At 41.1% G+C, this 21,682-nt stretch overlaps 2 protein-coding genes across 2 annotated transcripts in view; one reads left to right on the top strand and one right to left on the bottom strand.

The window, feature by feature from the left end:
• Positions 1-9,300, top strand: part of LOC146307663 (collectin-12-like) — a 42,727-nt gene extending 33,427 nt beyond the window's left edge. The window contains exons 4-10 of the mRNA XM_084747495.1: positions 3,193-3,279; positions 3,367-4,410; positions 5,380-5,877; positions 6,826-6,962; positions 7,110-7,219; positions 8,224-8,369; positions 8,458-9,300. Of these exons, the coding sequence (XP_084603621.1) occupies positions 3,193-3,279; positions 3,367-4,410; positions 5,380-5,877; positions 6,826-6,962; positions 7,110-7,219; positions 8,224-8,369; positions 8,458-8,477 (2,042 nt within the window). The 3' untranslated portion in view covers positions 8,478-9,300. The remainder of the gene's footprint in view (positions 1-3,192; positions 3,280-3,366; positions 4,411-5,379; positions 5,878-6,825; positions 6,963-7,109; positions 7,220-8,223; positions 8,370-8,457) is intronic.
• Positions 9,301-11,060: 1,760 nt separating this feature from the next.
• hacd1 (3-hydroxyacyl-CoA dehydratase 1) lies at positions 11,061-21,192 on the bottom strand. The gene is made up of 7 exons (XM_084747714.1): positions 20,971-21,192; positions 17,293-17,410; positions 17,171-17,189; positions 16,972-17,060; positions 16,542-16,663; positions 13,748-13,926; positions 11,061-11,781 (listed from the first exon to the last, which is right to left on the bottom strand). Exons 1-7 carry the CDS (start codon positions 21,087-21,089, stop codon positions 11,699-11,701), a joined length of 729 nt encoding a protein of 242 aa, XP_084603840.1. The 5' UTR covers positions 21,090-21,192; the 3' UTR covers positions 11,061-11,698.
• Between the last annotated feature and the right edge of the window lie 490 nt (positions 21,193-21,682).

The following is a 21,682-nucleotide window of genomic DNA, read 5'->3' as shown; positions in this document are numbered from 1 at the left end:
CTCAGCCTAAACACACTCCCAGCTCCAGATGGTTATGTAGTGAGACCCAGAGAGCTCTATGCACTTAACATGTGTGCTTTCCTCTGTCCTCCATCAGTGACCCACAGATTCATCCTCTATGTGGCTCTTTTGTTTTGGTGCAGTTTGACCTTAAAGTCTGGCAGAGATTCAGTGACCTCCTGCCGTCTCCCCTACAGCCTGTTCTGTCTTGATTGACACTACCAAAGGCAATATGAGGTCATTCTTAAGACGCTGTAGGCTTTAAATCTCTTTAAATTTTCCTTAAAGAGGGTAAGAAAAGTGACTGGAAGAGGACATAATCTAACTTTTGCAGTGTGAATGCCATTTTAATCTCAAAGACCAGCTGCAAAAAGTGTCACAGAAGCTAAACATCCTGCACAAGTCGGTCGAGTGTCTTCTGTAGATACTAGACATCTGTCTACGCAACATGGGCTCCATTACCACGGGTAAATATCGTATGCTATATGCTGTACAAATATTATTTCATTTGATTCATTTAGATGATAACAGACTGCTGCTACAGCTAGCTCTCAGGCTACAGTCAGCACGACTCGCCCATCACATGCATGCCTTTTTTCTACTCTGTTTCTACTCTGTGCTCAGACTCAAAGATAATGCGACCGCTGTCCTGAAGCTGAAAACCTGTTCAGGTCTATTTTACTTACACACAGAAAACTGATCAGGAATTAACTTCTATTTAAATTGTTAGTTGCCCCTCAAATCTCAGTCTCTCTGTCTCTCATCTCTACTAACAGTTGTACTTTTAGCTGTACAGTGAGGTTTTAGATTCTTGCCCTGCGGCTCTGAGAAATGATAAAATAGCCAAAGCATGGAGTTTACACTCTACTCACTTCATAACTATTTTTACTATTTATGACTTTATGTATGTGAGGAAGTTGGATTTTACAGGACAACCCGGACAGTTTTAAGAACCACCCACACAAGAGCTGGAATGAGTTCACACTGGGTACAAAAAAGGCTCATTTTTTACAACATTTGGAGCTAGAGGGTCCTTGCCAAAATAACGCTTTCCTCTGTGGCCCTGTTGCAACTTTTTTGTGTGTTTTATGGTTAATTTTGCCACATGTGATGCAGTGAGTCTCTCTGGAGGCCCGTGCATGAACAGAACATGTGGAAAAGGCCCAGAAACGACCGTAAGTGATAGTCCGCTTGCGTTGGTTTCAGTTTCCAGGCGAGTGTATGTTTAAGTGTTGGTGGAAGAAACAATGCACCATAGGTGGAGGCTATGGTTCAGCCTGCTGACCTGAAGTCAAAGTGTCTTCTGTGCTCTGCTGAACTGTACGTTCTGTGTCTGGAAATTTAGTTTGATGTGTGGAACATTTTCTGTCCAACTGACCAGTTTCTCTCACAACTAAAATATTGTGGTAGTCCTTGGATAATTTTATTGGTTCATATGGTTTTAAAAGTGTTTATTTGTTCCATGAGACAACTTTAGGTATGTTTCTAAGATGTCAAACTGAGTGAAGACAGGAAACAAAAAACAGCTTTGACCATATTGGTTAAACATTCATTTTCCAATTTAAAGTTTCCCAAACATTTCAGAGTCAATTTCTCTGAGGTACCTCTGCAATTTATTTCCATAACAATAAAAGTTCTTCTCTATTTGCAGTCTTGGAACTGAAGAATAGGATTATTTTTTTTATGAAGTCTTTGAGCTAAAGGAATTATTTGACATTTTGAGAATTAAACACTTTCTCACAGAGAGATCAATACCACTCTCTTATCAGTAGGGTAAATGTAAAGCTGGAGACAGACAATAGTTAGCATAGCTTAGCATTCAGGCAGGGAGCAGCTAGCTGTTTGGGGCTAGCTCGAATGGTTTGAAGCTTCAAAGCTACTGTTGCCATGATTATCAACATTTTCAAATCAATATTTGTTTGTTTGGTTGGTTGGTTGCTTTTGTTAAAGAGCGAGAAGTAGTGTTCCCACCTGGCATTTAATTAGTCTCACAATTTGCAGGTAATTCTCACTGTGCCCAAAAAAACCATGATAAAACCAAAACTTTTTTTTTCTTTTCATTTTTTAAATAACTAATGCAATTATTGTTCACCACCTTGTGGTTTGATCCCAAAGATAACAAAAATGCCTTTGTTATCATTAATGTTGAAGTCCAAGTTGAGTTTTTTATTTTATCAAGTTGAGTCTAAAGTCATCAACTTTGTGTCTTGAGTCTGGCTCAAGTCCAAGTCATGTGACCCAAATCTACACCTCAGGCAGATGTATCATCTTCTCATCTAACTCTCAGCACTAAACCAAGTAAGCCTATTCCCGACAATGTCAAAGTTTTGCTTCAAGTTTAATATACACAGGATTATTGGGATATAAACTCATGGCTAACTATTATGCCACAAAATTAAGGCTACTATTAGAGTTAATCAGGCCGTGAATAAAAGGCTTAACTTGTGTCCTCTTCTGGAGAGATGGGTGGATTTAAGCCAGATCATCTTGTCTTTCTGGTGATTTGACCTCCGGAGGTGGAAGCCCTGTGACTGGACTGTTGACTTAACTGCTGGAGCAAACAGCTGGGATGCAGCTTCCCAGCAGAGGAGCCCAAACAGTTCCCAGTCAGAGGATGTGTCCCCCTGGCAAGGCTGGTGGTAGAAGTGGGCTGATTCCCTGGAATCCCAGACACATTCCAGAGGAAATGAACGCTGGTGTCGCCTGTGGGGGCGTGAAGAGCCTCCCTGCCACAGCGTCTGTCTCCTCTGGGCTGTCTTTGATCCACCTATTTACTGAAGACCCCCCCCGCTCCAGGTCACTTCCTGTCCCCTAGGGCCCTCGCCAGTGTCTCCCCATGCATCTCCAACCACAGTTTCTGTCAATGACCACCCACTCCATCTTTGCTGAGTCAATGTTATTTTCTCCCTCCTTCCGCACACCCTCAATGTAACTGTGCTCCAACTTCCAAATTCCGCTTTTTCCACGTCTCTGCACCTCTGTCACACTCTAAATCTGGTCAAACCCAAGAGATTACCATAACCAAGTCCACCATTATTACATGCCTACGAGATATGTAGACACATCCCTTATAGTATCTCTCCATGAATTTCATTGGTTTCCGCTCTGATCCCTGTTATATATGATGTCTGTGGTTGCAGGCAATTCTGGTCTGGACTAACCTTTGTCCTGCCTGTCCTATTTTTCTTTCAGTGGTGCAAAGAGTCGACAGTGTGTCTGAAGGTATTGCAAACTATGGAGGAAAGATAATTGCTGTTGAGACTGATTTGAAAAAGCTAGGTAAGTTCCTGGGTTAAAATTTGACTAAAAGCTACAGTGAGACGTTGAAACATGTTTGTAATTTGTTGTACAAATCTCTGTCTTCAGATGATCAAGCAGGGGAGAAGTCAGAGAACACCACCACAGAGATCCAGGCTTTCAAGAACAACATCTGGACTCTCCAGAAGCAGCTGTCTGCGGTGGAGGAGCGCATTCACAGCGATCAAGCTAAGCTGAGTCAGCTGGAGAACATTGGCTCAGACATCCAGAACAACCAGGGCTCCGTTCAGGGACTGTTGGATAGCAACACGGCCACCTTGCACTCTATAAACGGCACCCTGCAGTCTTATGGCAGCATCATCGGGGGTCTGCAGGACGACACGGCCCGGCTGCAGAGAGAACTCCAGCAGCAGGTGAAGCTTCAGGACCAGGCGCTGCTCAGCATCAGCAGCCTCAACTTCACCCAGACCCAGCAAAGAGGCCTCATCGCCGTGTTGCAGCGCTCAGTGGATGACACCAGCCAGGCCATCCAGAAAATGCGCAATGACTTTCAGAGCCTCGAGCAGACGGCGAGACAGACACGTGCTGATGCTGAGTGGCTTCGTAGTAAGGTGGAAAACCTACAGGTCCTGGCCAGTAATGTCTCAGTTCTTGCAAAGGCCAACAATGACAGCCTGGAAGAGGTGGGATCACAGCTCGCCTTGATGGCCAGCGAGCTCCAGAACACCAGCAGCCTGGCGGACGCTCATGACCAGAGCCTGAGGGAGATCTTGGACCAGCAGAGGGACTTTAGTAACCTCACATCCACCAAGTTCGACCGCCTAGAGGTGCGTCTGGATGAGGCAGAGCAGGGTGTTGACCGCGTGACCGGTAACATCAGCTTCACCACGCAGCTCCTGGGCGCCATCAACCTTAACCTGAACGACTTACGCAAGTGTTCGGAGACCGTCGGCCGTCACTCAGACTTCCTGATAAACCTCAACAGCACCGTAACGGATGTGAGGACAGATGCCGCCAGTCTGAAGTCCCAGCAAGAGGAGCTGGCATCACGTTTAGACAAGGAGGTCAGCAACCTCTCTATTGTCATGGAGGAGATGAAGCTGGTGGACACCAAGCACTCACAACTAATAACCAACTTCACTATTTTAAAGGGTGAGAGATGTGTGTCTGCAGTGTGATGTAGTAATGAAATGTTCTGTTTAGGAGAATGGTCCGATTACCTGACTTGCCGGACAGAGCTTTCAGAGCTAGATCGGGACTGAAAACAGCCTCCAAGGTCAACAGAGACCAGTTTGACAAGAGATAATATGCCACAGTGTAGAGGTGGTTTTATTGCAAGGTTTACAGCTGGAACCCTGGGGCCGGGTCATGGCTAACCGAGTTAACAGCAGCTAAGTTACTTTAGCAACATTAAAGAAGTCTTTCCATCAGGAAACTCTGCAAGTGGTTTCAGTACTGTATCCTCTGTATTCACTGTGAGGCTGCTAAGGTACTTTAGCGACAAGTAAGCTTAAGGCCAACAGTTGTGGCTGGGCAGCCAGAGAGCATCAGGGGAGAAACCACAAAATATTTTATGCAGTTTCAACCAAATTAGTGAATAAGGTTATAGAGTTGTGCTTCTGTACAGTGAGTCACCTTCCCCAGTGATGTACAGTGTAATACATATGTGATGAAAACACTAAAGCATGAATTTTAACATCATGGGATCTTCAAGAGTGAGATGAAAAGATTGAGATCACTCTCAGGCCTGTACACTAATTATGAAGATACAGCCAGCAGCTAGTTAGCGTAGCTCAGCACAAAGACATAGAAATGAAGGAATAACTAGCCTGGCCTGGTTTAAAGGTAACAAAATACACCTAACAGCATTTGTAAAAGTCATTGATTAACATGTTATATCTTGTTTGTTTAATTCGCACAAAAATTAAAGTGTTAAAAACCAAAGTTGCAGCTAAGCTAACTGGCTACCGGCTGTAGCTTCACATTAAATTTAAAGACATGAATGTGATATCAATCTATTCAACTAACCCTCAGTAACTAGTACAGCAACTACAGCATCATTCGTTTAAAAAAATGCTTTACAATTTGTTTCACTATCTTACAGTATGTCTCATTTTTCAGGTCCTCCTGGTCCCAGAGGACCAAAAGGGGACAAAGGACCTCAGGGACCAGCTGGTCAGCCTGGCCAGAAGGGAGAGAAAGGGGACAAGGGTGCTCCTGGTATACGAGGAGCCCGAGGAGAACAGGGTATCCCAGGACCACCTGGTCTGCCAGGGTTAAAAGGTCTGCCAGGTGTACCTGGCAGCCCAGGGTCCAAGGGCTCCCGTGGGTCAGGAGGGAGGGCCGGACCTCCTGGAGCTAAAGGAGAGCCAGGTACCGCCGGTCTGCCTGGTAGAGACGGACAGCCTGGTCCTCAGGGGGCGCAGGGCCCGCCGGGTATCAGAGGCTCGATGGGACCAGCAGGGGAGCAAGGGCCAAGGGGACTACCAGGACCAGTGGGTCCTCCAGGGCCACCAGGACCTCCGGGACAACCAGGAGTGCCAATCCGCGGTCCAGTACTTCCTTATGGCCCTGTGTCTCTGCAGGATGAGGCAGTAGCTCCTACACTGTGGGCCCCAGGTACGACTTCACTCATCAAACCTGTGTTTCCACCAAACAGTTTTCGTATAGTACCTTTGAAATTCGTTCCCAACCTGTGCCTACATGCACAAAACACAATGGAGGACATGGAGTATATTGTGTTATTTCTTGTCAGTATGTGGCTGGGTATTACATTTATTTAGAGTCTTTGTTGCAATCATTGGGAAATTTTAAAATGGTGGGTTTGTGCACTGAGTCCTTTGTTGCTCAAGAAGAGACAATTCTATTGTCCAGTTAACAGACTGCAGTGTTTATAGCTCCACCTTTAAACCCTTTAAATACTTTAACAGAGGAGTAATGAAAAAAAAACAGAAGTGGTCCCATCCACAAAATATGGATACACATGAGTATCACAATATTATGTTTTGTAACACTGTATAGATTGCATACAGCGGTGTGTTCTTTACTATGACAGTTTCCCTAAAATTAGATTAAAAAGAGCAATATATCACTTTGCTTAGAGTATCCCAAAATATTTCATTGTATTGCACTGTATTTTGATATGTACCTTATTGCCAGACTCTTGCCAATACACAGCCCTAATAAGAAAGTGAAAATAATTGTCCTAATGTCCTAATTAACACTAGAATCTACCCATAAAATCCTGAAGTAAGGCATTAAATCAGCTAGCATCAGTCTTTGCCCTGGTTGGCACAAATTTACTAGAATATTCCCACAATAGATGACAGTATTGACACTACTTTAATATCTATATGGTGATTATGAAGCTAGAGATAGCAGCCAGTTAGCTTAGCTTTGCAAAAAGACTGGAGGCAGGAGAAAACAGCCAACCTGGCTCTGTCGAAAAGAAACAGAATCTGACTACCAGCGCCTTCAAAGTGAAGTAATTAACACAGTAGCTTATATTTTGCTTGTTTAATCCAAAAACCAAATTGTGTTCAAATTAAATCACCCACTGTTTTACAGGATGCCCCCATGAGTGGCTAAACTACAGAGACAAGTGCTACTTCTTCTCCAAAGACCTGCACAGTTTCGATGACGCGAAGGCAACCTGTGAATCAACGTCCGCCTCACTAGTGATCATCAACGATGTGGAGGAACAGGTGACTAGTTATGGTTGTGTTTTTTGGCCCTTAAAGAGTGAAGCCCCCCCCCTAAAATCATTATGTAATGGAAGGAATCGCTGTGTAATGTGTGAGGTCAGTCCTTATTTTTCACTCAGTGCTTTTTCTCTCCTCATATGACCTCAGAAATGGCTGAAGAAGCAGACCTTTGGAAAAGGTTACTTCTGGATGGGTCTGACCGACAGGGAGGAGGAGAACGTTTGGCGCTGGCTGGACGGGACTGAACCTGCTTTCACGTCAGTATCACATCAGAAAATACCTCTATCACAGGGAACCTGTATGAAAGCTGTGATGGATATTTTGTTTCAGAGTGGTGCAAAGAGCTTCTTTTCACTTATAATAACAAGCAGTGGGCTTTCAGATATATAAAAGAACACCAAATAAACTCTTGAATAAAATCTCAACTTTCTGACCAGCATGCAAAACTCTATTCGTGCTGACAAAACAAAACAAATACTTTCACATTAAATAAACCATAGAAAGTGGTAAAATAGGGAAGGCAGAATATGTCACTCCATTATTGAAAGTTGGAGATCCTTCTAACCTTAACAGCTGAGGGCCAAAATTTCTGTTTCAACTAAAGTCTTAGATGAGCTTATAAGTAATCAACCGAAGGAGTTTTATCAAGACATGGCTTTCTAAATAATTAACAGTAAGATTTTTAGAAAATATCAGTAGTTACCTTTGTCACACGGGCAAATTATGTACATCGCTTCTTGAACCTGCACTGTCGTTTAAAGTTTGGATTATGTAAACTGGATTAAGAACTATTTGACCACCGAATGTACATGTCCTATTTGTTTTAAGTCTATTGTTTGTTTTTCCTGTGTTTTGAAGCTGCTGTCTTGATCAGGACTCTTTTGTAGAGGAGAGTCAGAACATCAGTGAGAATATTCCTTGTAAAATTAAGGTTAAAAAAAAAAAGATTTATTAAGGGTGGTCCAGTCAGGCCAGCTCACCCTCTCTTTCACATGTGCATGCGGGACAACAAAAGCAAAAAGCCAAAATCCAACATTTAGACAAACACTGAAGCTCATGACACTGCAAATAAAGGACAATTATTCGATCTGCACTGGTGGTCAATTAAAGTGTTTAAATCTGCCAAAGAAATCAGATGATCAAACATCAGCTTGCTGTAGTTTCTCTTTCTTTCTCTTTTCTACTGCTGTGGTTTTCCACCAGTCTCTGGTATGAACGCCATAAATCTAATGTGTGATCGCCCCCTGTCGTTTGCCTGCAGAAAGTGGAAGCCCGGTCAGCCTGACAACTGGGGCCACGGGCATGAAATGGGAGAAGACTGTGCTGGACTGATCCACGAAGGGTTGTGGAATGATTTCTTCTGTGAAGATCTCATAAGCTACGTCTGTGAGAAGGACATGGAGACCTGTACGTCTACTTCTGTCTTTATTCACATGTATCTTAAAGTTGATTTTTGAGGTGTCCTAAATGTGCCATTCTGTATTTTCTTCTGCAGCGAGATCACCTGGATCGTAGCGACGTCTTCTTGAAGGAAGCTTGCAGCGAGCAGCTAGACTTCCCCCATGCGGCACTGGTCCACTGACACAGCAGCACATGGAGAGTCCGTACGTACGGAGAGAGCAAAGGGACAATTTTGAAATGAGCCCAGGGCTGCAGCAGCTGAAGAGACGCCTTTCTCCTCCAGAGTGAACCAACTTTACCAGCAAGTGCAATACAGCAGGGCAACCAAAGAAGGAGGACTTGTATTTTTTAAATCACCAACTGATTTATATATATAAATATTTTTATGGTTATTTGAAATACATTTTATAAAACTGTATTCCATGTGCAACTGAGTATCTGAATGTATATTTCATTATGCAAGTTTTGTAGGAAATTATAAATTCTATGAAGCCAAGTGGACTTACCGTAGTGCTTTTCATAATATGTCTTAAAATAAAAAGGTGCAAAATGATGCGCAAAAAACATAATGTCGCTGATATGCTATCTTTGAGGAGCCTTTTATCTAACCTCATGAATGTCTTTATAGCATTTTCATTTATATGAGTAGAAACAAATGAAGTATTTACACATAAATACAGAAAAATGTCACAATCAGACAAGACTGCAAGTTTACAGTAGAATAATCTATGTATGATACAGTATTTTGTAATTATGAGATTTATTTTTCACTATTACAGACGTACATATTTTAATATGAATCTGTGGATCCTACCTACAAATATAAAATGTGCCATTTTCTGCACTCAGGTACTGTTTCCTGTTATAAAAACACTTGAGTTTAAGCAACACTACAAAAGATGAAGGAAACACAAATAAAAAGCTAAAAAATCCCGCAGATGTTTGTATTTGTTGGCTTCTACATTTTTATGCAGCTCAGATAAACAGATCTGGTATCAGATTAGTCTCAGCGTGAGGGTCATCACAAAACTCTCCACAGTATTGTAGAATTTAGTTTATTGTTTTTGCACAAAAAGGTATTTTCACATTTCTATTGTTGTTGTTTCTTGAAAAATAACTTGACATTGACTTTTGTTGTTTTTCTCCGTTCTAACCCAGATTATAGGAAAAGAGTGTTGATTTTCTTAGATAATCATGGGCTACAATATGCAGTACATTGACTAACATTTCTGCTCAATCATTTCACATCCTGCTTTCCTACTTTAGGTCAATCAGTCTCTTCTTCAGCTGCACAGAAGTTTGAAATGATGTCAGAATAGCACCTTTAGTGGGCCGGTCTATCAACACGAACATGAGATTCCTTATGTTAAAAAACAAACACAACAGCGATTGAAGACTGCGAGTGCTCACGAAAAAGCGGTCTACAGAGAAAGCTGCTTTCTTTGGACGACTCAAATTAGTTTAAGATGCACTCTTTGCAAATTAATTTGACACAATAAACATCAAAGCAACATAAAAGAATGCAGGAGCTGAGCCAAGCAGACAAAATGTTAAGTTTGAGCTGTGCTTGCTCTAAGTGATACAGTTTGGGAACACATTATCTTTAAGAAACATGCTTATTATTAAAGGGATAATTCAGATTATTTGTAGTGGGATTGTATGAGGCACTTATCCATAGTTGTATTTCCTACATTAGATAGATATCAACATGCCCTCAGTTTGGAGAAGCAGCAGGAGTCCCGGTGTAGGAAGCTCAGCAATGTACTGCTGTGGACAGGGTCAGAAACAAAAGGTATTTCAGCCACCTATAAAAATCAATATTTCAAACCAACCAAACTCCATAGGTGAAATCAGTCATTTTAGTTTGCAGAACACGGGAGTTACTGGTCGACCACTGCCTCAATCTGTCAGTTTGTTGGTGTTATTGTGTGACTTTGGTGTTTTAAAACGTTAGTTCAGACTCACCAAAGTCACACAATAACACAAACAAACTAAATATTCAAGGCAGTGGTAAACCAGCAACTCCCATGTTCTGCAAAGTAAAATGTTGTTCTGTGTTCTCCAAACTGGGGGCATACCCAGCAACAAGGGAAACTCCCGTAGCATTAGCTATTTTGTTAAAAAGAGAGTTGGAAACGATGAGGCTATGATGAGCCCTGATGACTAGATGTCTCCTTCATAAAGAAAACTACATAAGGAGTTACAACCAACCAGTCTGATGTATGTACAAGTCTGTATGGTTATACTGTGGCAGCCTGGTGTTGTTTTCAGGTGATTTTCAGGCCGTGTGTAACAGCGCTGCACTCTGACGCAGCACTTCTCAGCAGCTGTGGATTTATCAACATATCAGTCCTGCTGCCTTCAGATACTGCAGGCATGTCATGAATTAAAGGAGGAGCTTTTCATACAGTAACCGTGGACAGCAGATACTCTCACCCAAGTTCAATCCAGATCTTCTATGAAACACAATACTCAAGCTACATACAATTTCAACCCATCTGTCACCACGCCGCTGCCACCACCAGCGAAAAAACAGCCCATATGTGCGAACCACCATCTACAGTGGTAAAACACTGACTATCAATAAGCACCTCATATAAGCCCACTTAAAAACGTCCAAATGATCCCTTTAACTGCTCATTTCACATCGCACCATTTACACATCAGGTAAAACAAACATACACAAAAGAAGCAGCATATTGTCTAAATGTAGATTTATTGTTGAGGTATGATAGAACTATGGATAATCTCTCTTTTGAAACCTTGTTTTGTTACAGCCACACTATGTCTGTATAAAATCACCGTGGTGCGATACACTTAAAAAAGAATAAAACCGCCAATTGTGTAGGTTGGGGGGGTTGAAGTGGGGGCGACTCAGGAGACACAACTTACAATCTTCCTCCCATGTTTCATTTCACATTTCTCTGGAAGCCTCTCATTTGCCTTATTCTCCTTCAGACAGGTGGGTGGCTCATGTTTTTTCAGTGCAGCAAGGTGCAATAAGGCTGGTGGGTGAACTCGGACACAATGTCAGGCTTCTGTCTCAAGCTCCAGCAACACTGGGACTGTAAACATGTTTCCAATATTACCACTCAGACAGGAGTTAATCCTGCAAATAAATACTTAGGATCAGTTATTATTGCTCCTTTCTTCCTAACTATCACTGGCTGCAGCTCTCGTCAGACAGGTCGTCATCTGCGTGGCTCTTTCCAGTCCCGCGCAGTGCAGAAGGTAACGGCCGATGGTGCTAAAGATGAGGTGGAGATGAAGTGGGGGAGGTGAGGGTGATGTGGAGGCGGGGCTGGCTCAAACGAAGGCACGAGGTTGTTGCTCATCTAGTCATCTTTCTCTACTATGACCTCTCCATGAAGCACCCTTCTCCTCTGCCGCAGCATGTGTAAGTACAGCTGAGGAAACACTGGAAAAAAAAAGAAATAAACAAGATCAATCACTTTTGTAGAAGCACAATCCCAAAAAAGTTTTTTTTTTTTTTTGTAAATATGCACTCAATCTGAATTTGATGCCTGCAACATGTTTTAAAAAAGTTGGTACAAGGGCAACAAAAGACTGGGAAAGTTGCGGAAAGCTCAAAATACCAATTAATTGGTAACATGATTGGATATGGAAGCGGCATCCCTGAAAGGCTCATTCGTTCACAAGCATGGATGGGGTGAGGTTCACCACTTTAAAACTCTGTGGGCAGAGGGTCCAACAGTTTAAGAACATTTCTGAACACAAAACTGCAAGGAATTTAGGGGTTTCACCATCTACAATCCATAATATCATTAAAAGATTTAGAGAATCAAGAGAAATCTCTGCATGTAAGGAGCAAAGCTGAAAACCAACATCGAATACCCATAATCTTGGACCCCTTAGTTGGCACTGCATTAAAAACTCTATTAAAAATGCACATAATTGTCGCTGCATCTACAAATGCAAGTTAAGACTCTACTATGCAAAGAGGAATCCATATATCAACAACATCCAGAAACGCTGCAGACGTCTCTGAGCCAGAGCTCATCTGAAATAGTGGAAAAGTGTTCTGTAGTTTGATGAGTCCACATTTCAGATTTTTTGTAAATCACAGGCCTCATGACCTCCAGGTTAAAGAGGAAAAAGGCGATCCAGATTGTTACCAGCGCTAGCTTCAAAAGCCAGCATCTGTGATGGTATGGGGGTGTGTTAGTGCCCATGGCATCATGGGTAATAGTCACATCTGCAAAGGCCCCATTGATGCATTGATGAAAGGTACATACAGATTTTGGAGCAACATCTGCTGCCTTCTGGACAACATCTTTTTCAGAGACATTCCTGTTTATTTCAGCAAGTTGATGCCAAGACACATTCTGCACGTGGTTCAACAGCGTGGCTCTGTAGTAAAAGAGTTCAGGTACTAGACTGACCTGCCTGCAGTCCAGACCTGTCTCTCACTGAAACTGTGTGGTGCATTATGAAGCACAAAACACGACAATGGAGGCCCTGGACTGTTGAGCACCTGAAGTCGTGCATCGAGCAAGAATTGGAAACAATTTCACTCTCAAAACTTTAAAAATAAGTTTCTTGTCATTTTCACTGACAAACAGGAGGATACAAAACACACCAGCAGAATGACTTTCAACTATTTTACAGGAAGCAAATTAACATTAACAATGACAATAAGAGGGCTTAGGAGAAAGAGACAAGGTGATATTTGGGCCCATTTTCGTCATAATGTGGGTGAGAAAAAATAAATGCATCGCTTCATCAGAGGGGTAAGGCGGTGGTGTGACATTATGTAGGCTGTGTTGCTGTGTTTTTCATCAGATAACGATAAGATAAAATCTGTGAAATAATGTGAAATAATTTTGACTTAAAATGGCAAGACTAGCTCGACTGAAATGCTCAGTTTAATGTGATGACAAATAAAACCCACAAAAGATGACAAAGATAAGACTGAAACATCCTGAGCTAACTTGACTAAAGAAAAACAGGGTGAGTTTTAAACTTTTTAACAAAAACATTTGACACAAGACTGAGACTACATGACAAAAAGCTGATAAAATGAACAATATTTCAGACCATTTGAGCAGCTGTCATAACACTGCAGGAGACTGTAGCTTTCTATAAAGCCTCATGTAGTGGAAGATGAAGTGAATCCTCAGTAGAAAGTCATTCTGTGATGATCACATCAACAACATGGCATCAGACTTAATCATGTAGATTTATTAATTCAGTCATTATCTACTGTGGGATGTTAACAGCTCACTTGACATGTTAATTATCATTATTATGAAATAACAGGCCATTAGCATCATAATCTGACCAGTGATCTCCACAACAGAGTCATCCTCCTCCACGTGTTTTATCAAACAGTGCAGCGTAGGATTTAAAATGTTCATGCTTACGTGGGATGTAGGACAGCATGACGACGATGAGGCAGTAGTAATAGTCGAAGGACACGTTATACACGTTGGGGAGCCTCATGGAGTACATTCCGGATCTGCGTACGAACGGCAAAGCAGCATAAATGGTCATCAGTTCTCCGACCACTCCCAGAGGGTACAAGACGATGAAGAGGTTGTATCTGGGGAGTGAAAACATCGATTTTAACATTCAGCAGCAAACACTCGTTTACGGATGTTAAATCACACACATGCTTAGATGCCCAAACACAGAAAGTCACTCAACAAACAGAAGCTGCACTCAAATGCAAAGTTTCAAGGACGAGTTCAACAATCAACAAAATGCATAATCCATAAAATCTTTGTTTGACGCTAAAGTGTTGCATGGATTTTTTTCCCTTGTGTATAGTATGTGGTTTCACTTGCATGTTATCTGTCCAGATCTAGTGGACACCATCTCTCAGAGGTAAGTGTGGAGAACCACTGCTAAATTATTCACTAACTGTCTACTACAACCGCCTGTCACTTCACATGAGTGTGAGATGGCCTGCCTCCCTCTGAGGCGACACATGGCCCCTCTCGTACGGTGTATGCCATGACTCAGGGGCCGCAGAGATCCTGCATTTAGTCGAGACCACAGCAAAGGCTCGGGGGAGCGTCTCAGCGGATGTGAGAGAAATGTTGGGTGAACATTCCATGACCAAAACAGATGGTCTTAAAAACAGGAGCAGCTGAACATGAGCCCCTCTCCCGGGGGCCTGGCGTCTCCTCCATGCTTAAAGAAAGACGTGAAGCAAGCGCGGGGCGGGGGGGGGCAGGGAGGAAGAGAGAGGCATTCAATGCATGAGAATCAACACCCAGGACAAAAGAGTGATTGGCACAAAGCTGCATTCTCTCCTGATGATTACATGACACACAGAAGGCGCGGAAAAATGGATCTTTTGCCGACTGTGGTAACCCCGAGACAGAACAATGTCTCACCTTGTAAACGAGTTGATGTAATATGTAAACTTCAGTATTCTGAAGCTGTCTCTGGGCTGTAAGATGCCAAGCCTGTGTGTTGGACGGCTATCAATGTGTACAGCTGACGTTCCCGGCGAGGACTCCAATTTCAGCTGAGCTACTGTAGCAGAGGGACACGTAAGGCCAGACTGCCACGTCACAACTGCTCTTCATACAGTAGTAGACAGGCGGGCAGGCATTATGTCACTCCAGAGCTGAGAAATGTGTTGATCGTCGTCACGTTTCACAGATAATCAATGCAGTTGTTTAAATTTTTTCTGCACTACCAATTAAAGGAGAAATATGTAATAAATTTAATGTGGTAAATCATAAAATGACCATCAGAGATTAAGGATACATGCTAAATTGACCTGCCTGAGTGGAGGAAGGGGCGAGGGCTTCAACCATATATTGTATATCAAATAGGGCTTCAATCTATGGCTCCAACTCACTATTACGACTGCAGTACTCATTTTTAACACTAGGGTCTTACATATTGCTCCTCTAAGGCTTCTGATGTAAAACAATACTTCTTTGCTTGCTAACGTTTCCAGAAATTATGTTTTTTAACAGTTTGTTAGAACGAGTTACAAACTGTATGTTAGGAAAAACATACCGCATTATACATCATGTTTAATTATATTTTCAAATCTATTCTGGGTCCGTTCAGAGAGTGTGCACACAGATTTCTTCGCCACTGGAGGTCTAGCTTGCAGTATTGTTGAAAACTGCTCATCTGATCAACTTTACACTCAACACTGCACTCCCTTGGCTACTCAGCAATGATCCCATCAAGTGTGAAGTCAATTGAATGAACAGTTCCTGGGATATGTGAAGGACAACCATACACTCATACAGACAGACAGATTCCTTCCTTTTTAATTAGATGATGCTCCTGCAGTGTCACCTATTGACCAAATGACATTATATTTGTCATAGCCACTTAGGTATCGTATCTACACTTGTCCACCAAATGTGGTTGCAATAGCACAAAGCATTCAGGAGCTATGACATTTTTTATCGTATAATATATTCCCAAAGCATTTGAGTGGAATTCGAGGGCCGACTATAGTAAAACTGTACAGAATATCAGGGGTCCAGGAAAATAACTTTTTCCAGCTTGGTCCAGAGATGTTCTGTACCAAATTTGGTGAAGATTGCTCAAAATTTGTAGGAGGAATAGCAAACAATCAAATTCAAAATGTCGGAAAACTGACTGAGACTCAAACAGGTGTGGCTTATAGGGATAGATCTGTCTGGAATTCAGGAAAAAGAAAGATTTTTGATGACTTACAGCTCAAAAATTACAGGCCAAATTGCACCAAATTCAACACTGCACTCCCTTGGGTCGTCAGCAATGCATCCGCAAAGTCAATCAGATGAACAGTTGTCAAGAAAATCAAAAGACAAACATAAAGAGATTCATTCCTTTACAGTTAGATAAGATGAATAAATCTTTGATAAAACAGCTCTAAATCTCAGCTTATCTTCTGTAACCTCTGTTCTGAATCATCAGTATTGTCAGAGCACAATGTTAGTGGTCAGTTCGCCCACAGAAAAGCTAATGAGGTGCTAATCAATAAACACACACATGCTTCTCCTCTCTGTGTGAGCCAGGCGATACTTAATACACAAACGGCTGCACTACTTCCTGATGTAAAGCCGGTCTAGGCCCGGGGAGGGAAGCATGCCAGAGGTGAGATGGCCAGATCAGAGCCGACATGCTCAGACACAATGTCCGACACGGTAATGACAATTCAAGCTCATCCCGGCCACCGAGTAATGGCATCTCCACCTGGCCCATTTGATGAAGTACGGCAGGTGGTGGAGCAGGTTGAATGTGTAGTAGGAATATCTGGTAATCTCTGTCATCGTCCACACAACCAGGAATAGGATTACGCTTTCTTCGCTCTGGATCTTCATTTAGGACAGAAAAAGCGGCAAATATACAGAGAAAGGAAGAGATGTTAATTTTAAATCTGGTTATCTAGTTTTACTAAACTCTGATAAGAACTAATCTTGGATTAATTTAATCTTTGTCGGTGTAACCTGGTCTCTGAGAATCTTTTCTTACAGAATATTATCACTATATTCACTGTATGTGTGGAGGTCAATCTAAATTCTTCCATCTCCTTTACCTTTGATGTTATTTTTCATTTGTGTGTACAGTGAAAAGTAAAAAACATACAGTAGCAGCAGGCTCTGTGTTGTGCTGTGACAGTCACCTGTCTGATGCTGTTGGTGATGAACCAAACCATGAAAATCCGTGAACACACTTGCACCCCAGTCACAATCACAGAAGTCCTCACGATTCCTGCAGCAGAGCCGGAGAACATAAAACTGCTTATAGCTGCGGACGTGTTGGAGCATATATGTTCACATTTTAACACAAATCATAAGCCATTAACACAAAATATCACGTACCGATGGCACAATGTCCCACCTGCAAGACAAAATACATACAAAAAAGTTAATTTACCTCATCGATAATAACATGTAAGTTGATTATGATCTGAAAGCAAGCACTGTTCTCCTCAAATTCTTACCTCAACTAACGCAAAGGTCTGGAAAAACTTGAGTGTCCTTGCTATACTTCTGTACAGACCCTTGTGTGTGCCTTTCTGGATGTAGAAGCGCATCATCGCCATGGCCAAAACCAGCCACCTGCAGCACAAACAACAGGCAATATTACATAATATTACACCATAATAATAATATTACATAATTACTAAGTGTGAGCAGAAAAATCATCAGCTTTCTCCAGCCTTTACAGCAAATTATAGCAAATACAAATAGTAATAATCCTAATTAAGTTTTCAAAATCAATTCCCTCACATACATACTGTATAATCTTGTTTCAGTTAGGAGACCAAGTGTAGCATCAACACCGTGTGAGGACAGTTTTTAGGCGTGCACAGAATATCTGGCTGCTCCGGTGCTTCCTCATATTGTAAATCAACAAAATGTGCAAGTTATATGACAAGAAATGTTTACGGGTGATGACTGACTTGATAAAACATAATAAAAAGGAATAATTACGTTGAAAAAATCATGGTTTTGAGATGGTGAAAGACAGAAACACAGAACTGTAGCACTTTTAAATTTGACATTTGACCGGATGTGTCATTATTACAAAAAATGTACATCTTCTTAGAGTTCATGACACTGTTCAACAAAAGTTAAGGTGACTCTGCATTAGTCCTTGCAATTTCAATCTTATAATGTCTGCTTCAAAGTGATGCTTGCGTAAGTTTTATTTACATGCTAACTGTCCAACATTTATGGGTATTGTGCAACATATTAGTGTGCATCCATTTTTGCAGTTTTATTTTTCAAGGTGAAAATCGTTCTCTGATTTAATCCACTTCCTCTACAGTTCTCCTTTATGACGAGATATCATAAACAGATGATCACAGTTAACATCCAACAATGAACATGTGTCTTATTATGCAGCTTTGGGGTGAATGAGGTCAACAACAGCCAACTGATGCAAAAATCTCTATATTCCTTAATTAAGGCTTTAAAAAATTTCTGAGTAGATGTAACAGAGTGTTCCTGAGCTCTGGGCATTAGTACCAAAATATAATCCAAAACTTTAAACAAACTGTTACGTCACCCGTCTCTTCATTCTGCTTTCAGTTTACAGTTCTGTATTTATCAAATAACTGCAGTTATGGGTGCATTAATAACAGAAGCTGCATTTTTTTTTTGATAAAGGTAAACTGTATGAAAAAACAGTACTGTAGCGCTGCAGAGACGCCCTGACCTACAAATCTTGTTCTCCAGATGTAAGAAAACGTGTTGCCGCCAACAAATGTGACACCTTCATACTTTTAATTGTTTTTTTGTTTGTGTGAAAATGAAAGTGGAGCAAAAATGATCATTCACACTACCCGTGCATGACTATTCACAAATTGAGGTTTTACATTAAAAGAAACATGTGATCAGTTTTGAAAATGCAGTTTCTTAAAAATGAAACCAATGATTGGTCTCGTTTGGCTCCAATGTCATGTCTCAGATGTCTCTGAGTAGCTGATTGGACATTTTTCTTCTAAACATTTCACATGGTTTCATTCAAGTAACTGTTTAAATCCCAAAGATATCGCATTATACAATATTTCACTAAAAAGATAAGATAAAATAAGATAATATAAAAGAAAAGTCTAAAATATTGGTCTAAATTTCTGAGGCAGAACTTTGATTTTTCTTCTTTCCTCTCCCAGTAACTATCTCATGACCCCTCCACTACATTCCAGAAGGAAATACTAGTACTTTTTACTCCATTACATTTATCTGACACCTTAAGTTACTTTGCAGATTCAGAGTAACGATGCAACAAACAATTCACAAGCCATGATGTTACATATAGTAAAAATATATAGGCCGTTCTGCATCATGACTACTTTTATTTTTTGTACTTTTATATTTTTCAGCTTATACTCATGAATATTTATTTCAGTAAAATTTTGAATGTAGGGCTGTTCTGCCTGTTAAAAGGGGAGTTTTTCCTGCCACTGCTGCCAGGTGCTTTCTCATGTTGGTAATTCTGTAAATAGATCTAGACCTGCTCTCTATGAAAAGTGCCCTGAGATCACTTCTGACACTATATAAATAAAACTGACTTGACTTACTTGCGAAAGAGTATTTCTACATCAGAGCTGCAGTTATTAATTGATTAATCATTTAGTTGATTGAAAAGAAAATTTGTCCTTAGCCAACTATTTTGACAATCAGTTGTTTCTGTCATTTTTCAAGGAAAAGGCAGCTTCTTAAATTTAAGCATTTGCTGCTTTTCTTTGTCTTTTATGATAACAAATGAAGATTCTTTGGTTTTTTTGACTGTTGGTTTTACAAAAGAAGGAATCTGAAGACGTCACTTTTGGTTCTGGGAAATTATGATGTGCATTTATGACATCATTGATTAAACAAATAATCAGTTAATTGTGAAAATAATCATCAGATTAATTTATAATTAAAATAACTGTTAGCTGCATATTTTTATGCTACTACTTATGGACACAATTTTGAACCTATGGCTTTTTTGTGTGGTAAAATTGAGTTTTTCCTCATCACTATTGCCAAATGCTTGCTCACGGGTAGAATGTGTTCCTGTAAATTAGAGCTGCAATGATCAGGCAATTAATTAATTTGTTGTCAACTATTAAACTAATTGCAAACCAATTGATAATCAATTATATCAAGTATATAAGAAATAAGTTCCAACTTTACCAGCCACAACATTAAAATAATGAACACATTAATGTATCAATAACTACAAATATATTATTCTGAAATGTGCCATTCTGCATAATGAGTACTTTTCGTACTTAAAGTATATTTTTGCGCTTACTTTGGTATGTATTTTTTGCAGATACTTGTATGTTTACTCCAGTAAAATTTGGATTTGAAAAGGATGCAGTGCTTTTCAAGACAAGACAAACAAACAAACAAGACATTTGAGATCGTCACCTTGGGCTGTGAGAAACACTGATCAACATTTTCTAGCCCTTTTCTGACGAGAAAACTAATTGATTGATCAAGAAGATGATCAGCAGATTAATCGATACTGACAGTAATCGTTAGTTGACCTATTCTACACTGTGGTATTGGTACTTTGAGTTAAGTAAAGGATCTGAGAACTTATTCCGCCACCGCCAGACACAAGGAGAGAAGTATTGATTTTGCCAATTTATCATACAAACACGAGACGAAATCGATCGGTTCGCGGCGCGCTCTGTTTTGCAATTCACAAATGTTATGTTGTCAATAAAAAATCTGCCCATTGAGCATTTCGGTGTCCCAGTCGTGAGCTCCAGTGTCAGCGCTCAGTCCGGCTATACTTATCACTGCAACTGTCGGAAGCGCAGCGGGCCTTGACGCTGACACCGTGCAGTCAGCCCTATTTGGACACGGCTGCAGCGCCAGCCCGTCTCTTTCACCAAACACACTTCATTCATTGTGTAACGCTCACATTCATACTGGCATTTCTATCTCTTGTCTCAAACATTAAATTCTTCACTCAGGTTTTTTTTTTCCCAGCCACACTGAACCTGTGAATCTGAGCGAGCTGAACGGGCACTTTCGGCAGGACGCACACGCACGCACGCACACACACACACACACACAGCTCTATAAACAGCAACACACGCTTCAGTTTTTTAGGGAGCGGCTAACTTAAAGGCTTTTCTTATTAATAGGCGACGGGGGCGGAATTGGGCACGTACCCGGCGGTCATGGCGATGTTGTAGAAGGTGAGCCATGCGGTGGCGAGGGCGCTTTTCGTTCTCTTCTTGTTGTTGTTTTCCTTCTCCTCAACCGTGCCGTCCTCCTCGCTGGACGCCATGGTACCGGGGGCAGGGTGGGGAAGTCAGGAGGGGGAGCTGACAGCTGGGGCTGGTAGGGAGGGAGCAGCAGGGTCATCCATCCATCTATCCAACCACGGCTCCAGCTCTCTCGCGGGACTACTGCTGCAACAAGTGCGTGGCCTGCCGGTGGGCCACAGACGGTGGTTATAAAGTCCGTGTGCCTGTCATAATAAAACTGGTACCATTATCAGTTCTGCATTCTTAACATGTTATTGCAGCACTGTCATGCCAGAAAAAAAATGTTTGAATTGTTATTACAACATATTTCTACGTAATTACAACATACAAACGTATCACGTGATAATAAGAAACTTTTTTGTTATAACCAAGCCTGGGTAGTAAGCAGGACTCTTAAAATGCAATAATCACTGTACATTATCTTGCAAATGACATGTGTACTTACTTAAAAAAAAAAAAAAATCATTAATTGTTCATAAATTATTGATTTAAAAATGACTTGGTCCCTGATCAGAACTGTGTGCATATAACAGTCTGTTAGTCAGAGCAATAGTCTATAATACAAACCAACAGTCTGTTATACAGAAATAACGGACCTTAGAGTTCTGCAGAT

The sequence above is a fragment of the Lutjanus erythropterus genome, chromosome 21 (genome assembly GCF_056507025.1).
Source record: "Lutjanus erythropterus isolate fLutEry1 chromosome 21, fLutEry1.hap2, whole genome shotgun sequence".
NCBI lineage: Eukaryota > Metazoa > Chordata > Actinopteri > Lutjaniformes > Lutjanidae > Lutjanus > Lutjanus erythropterus.
Note: the sequence above shows the minus strand (reverse complement) of the source record. Positions and strands in the feature narration are given on the sequence as shown.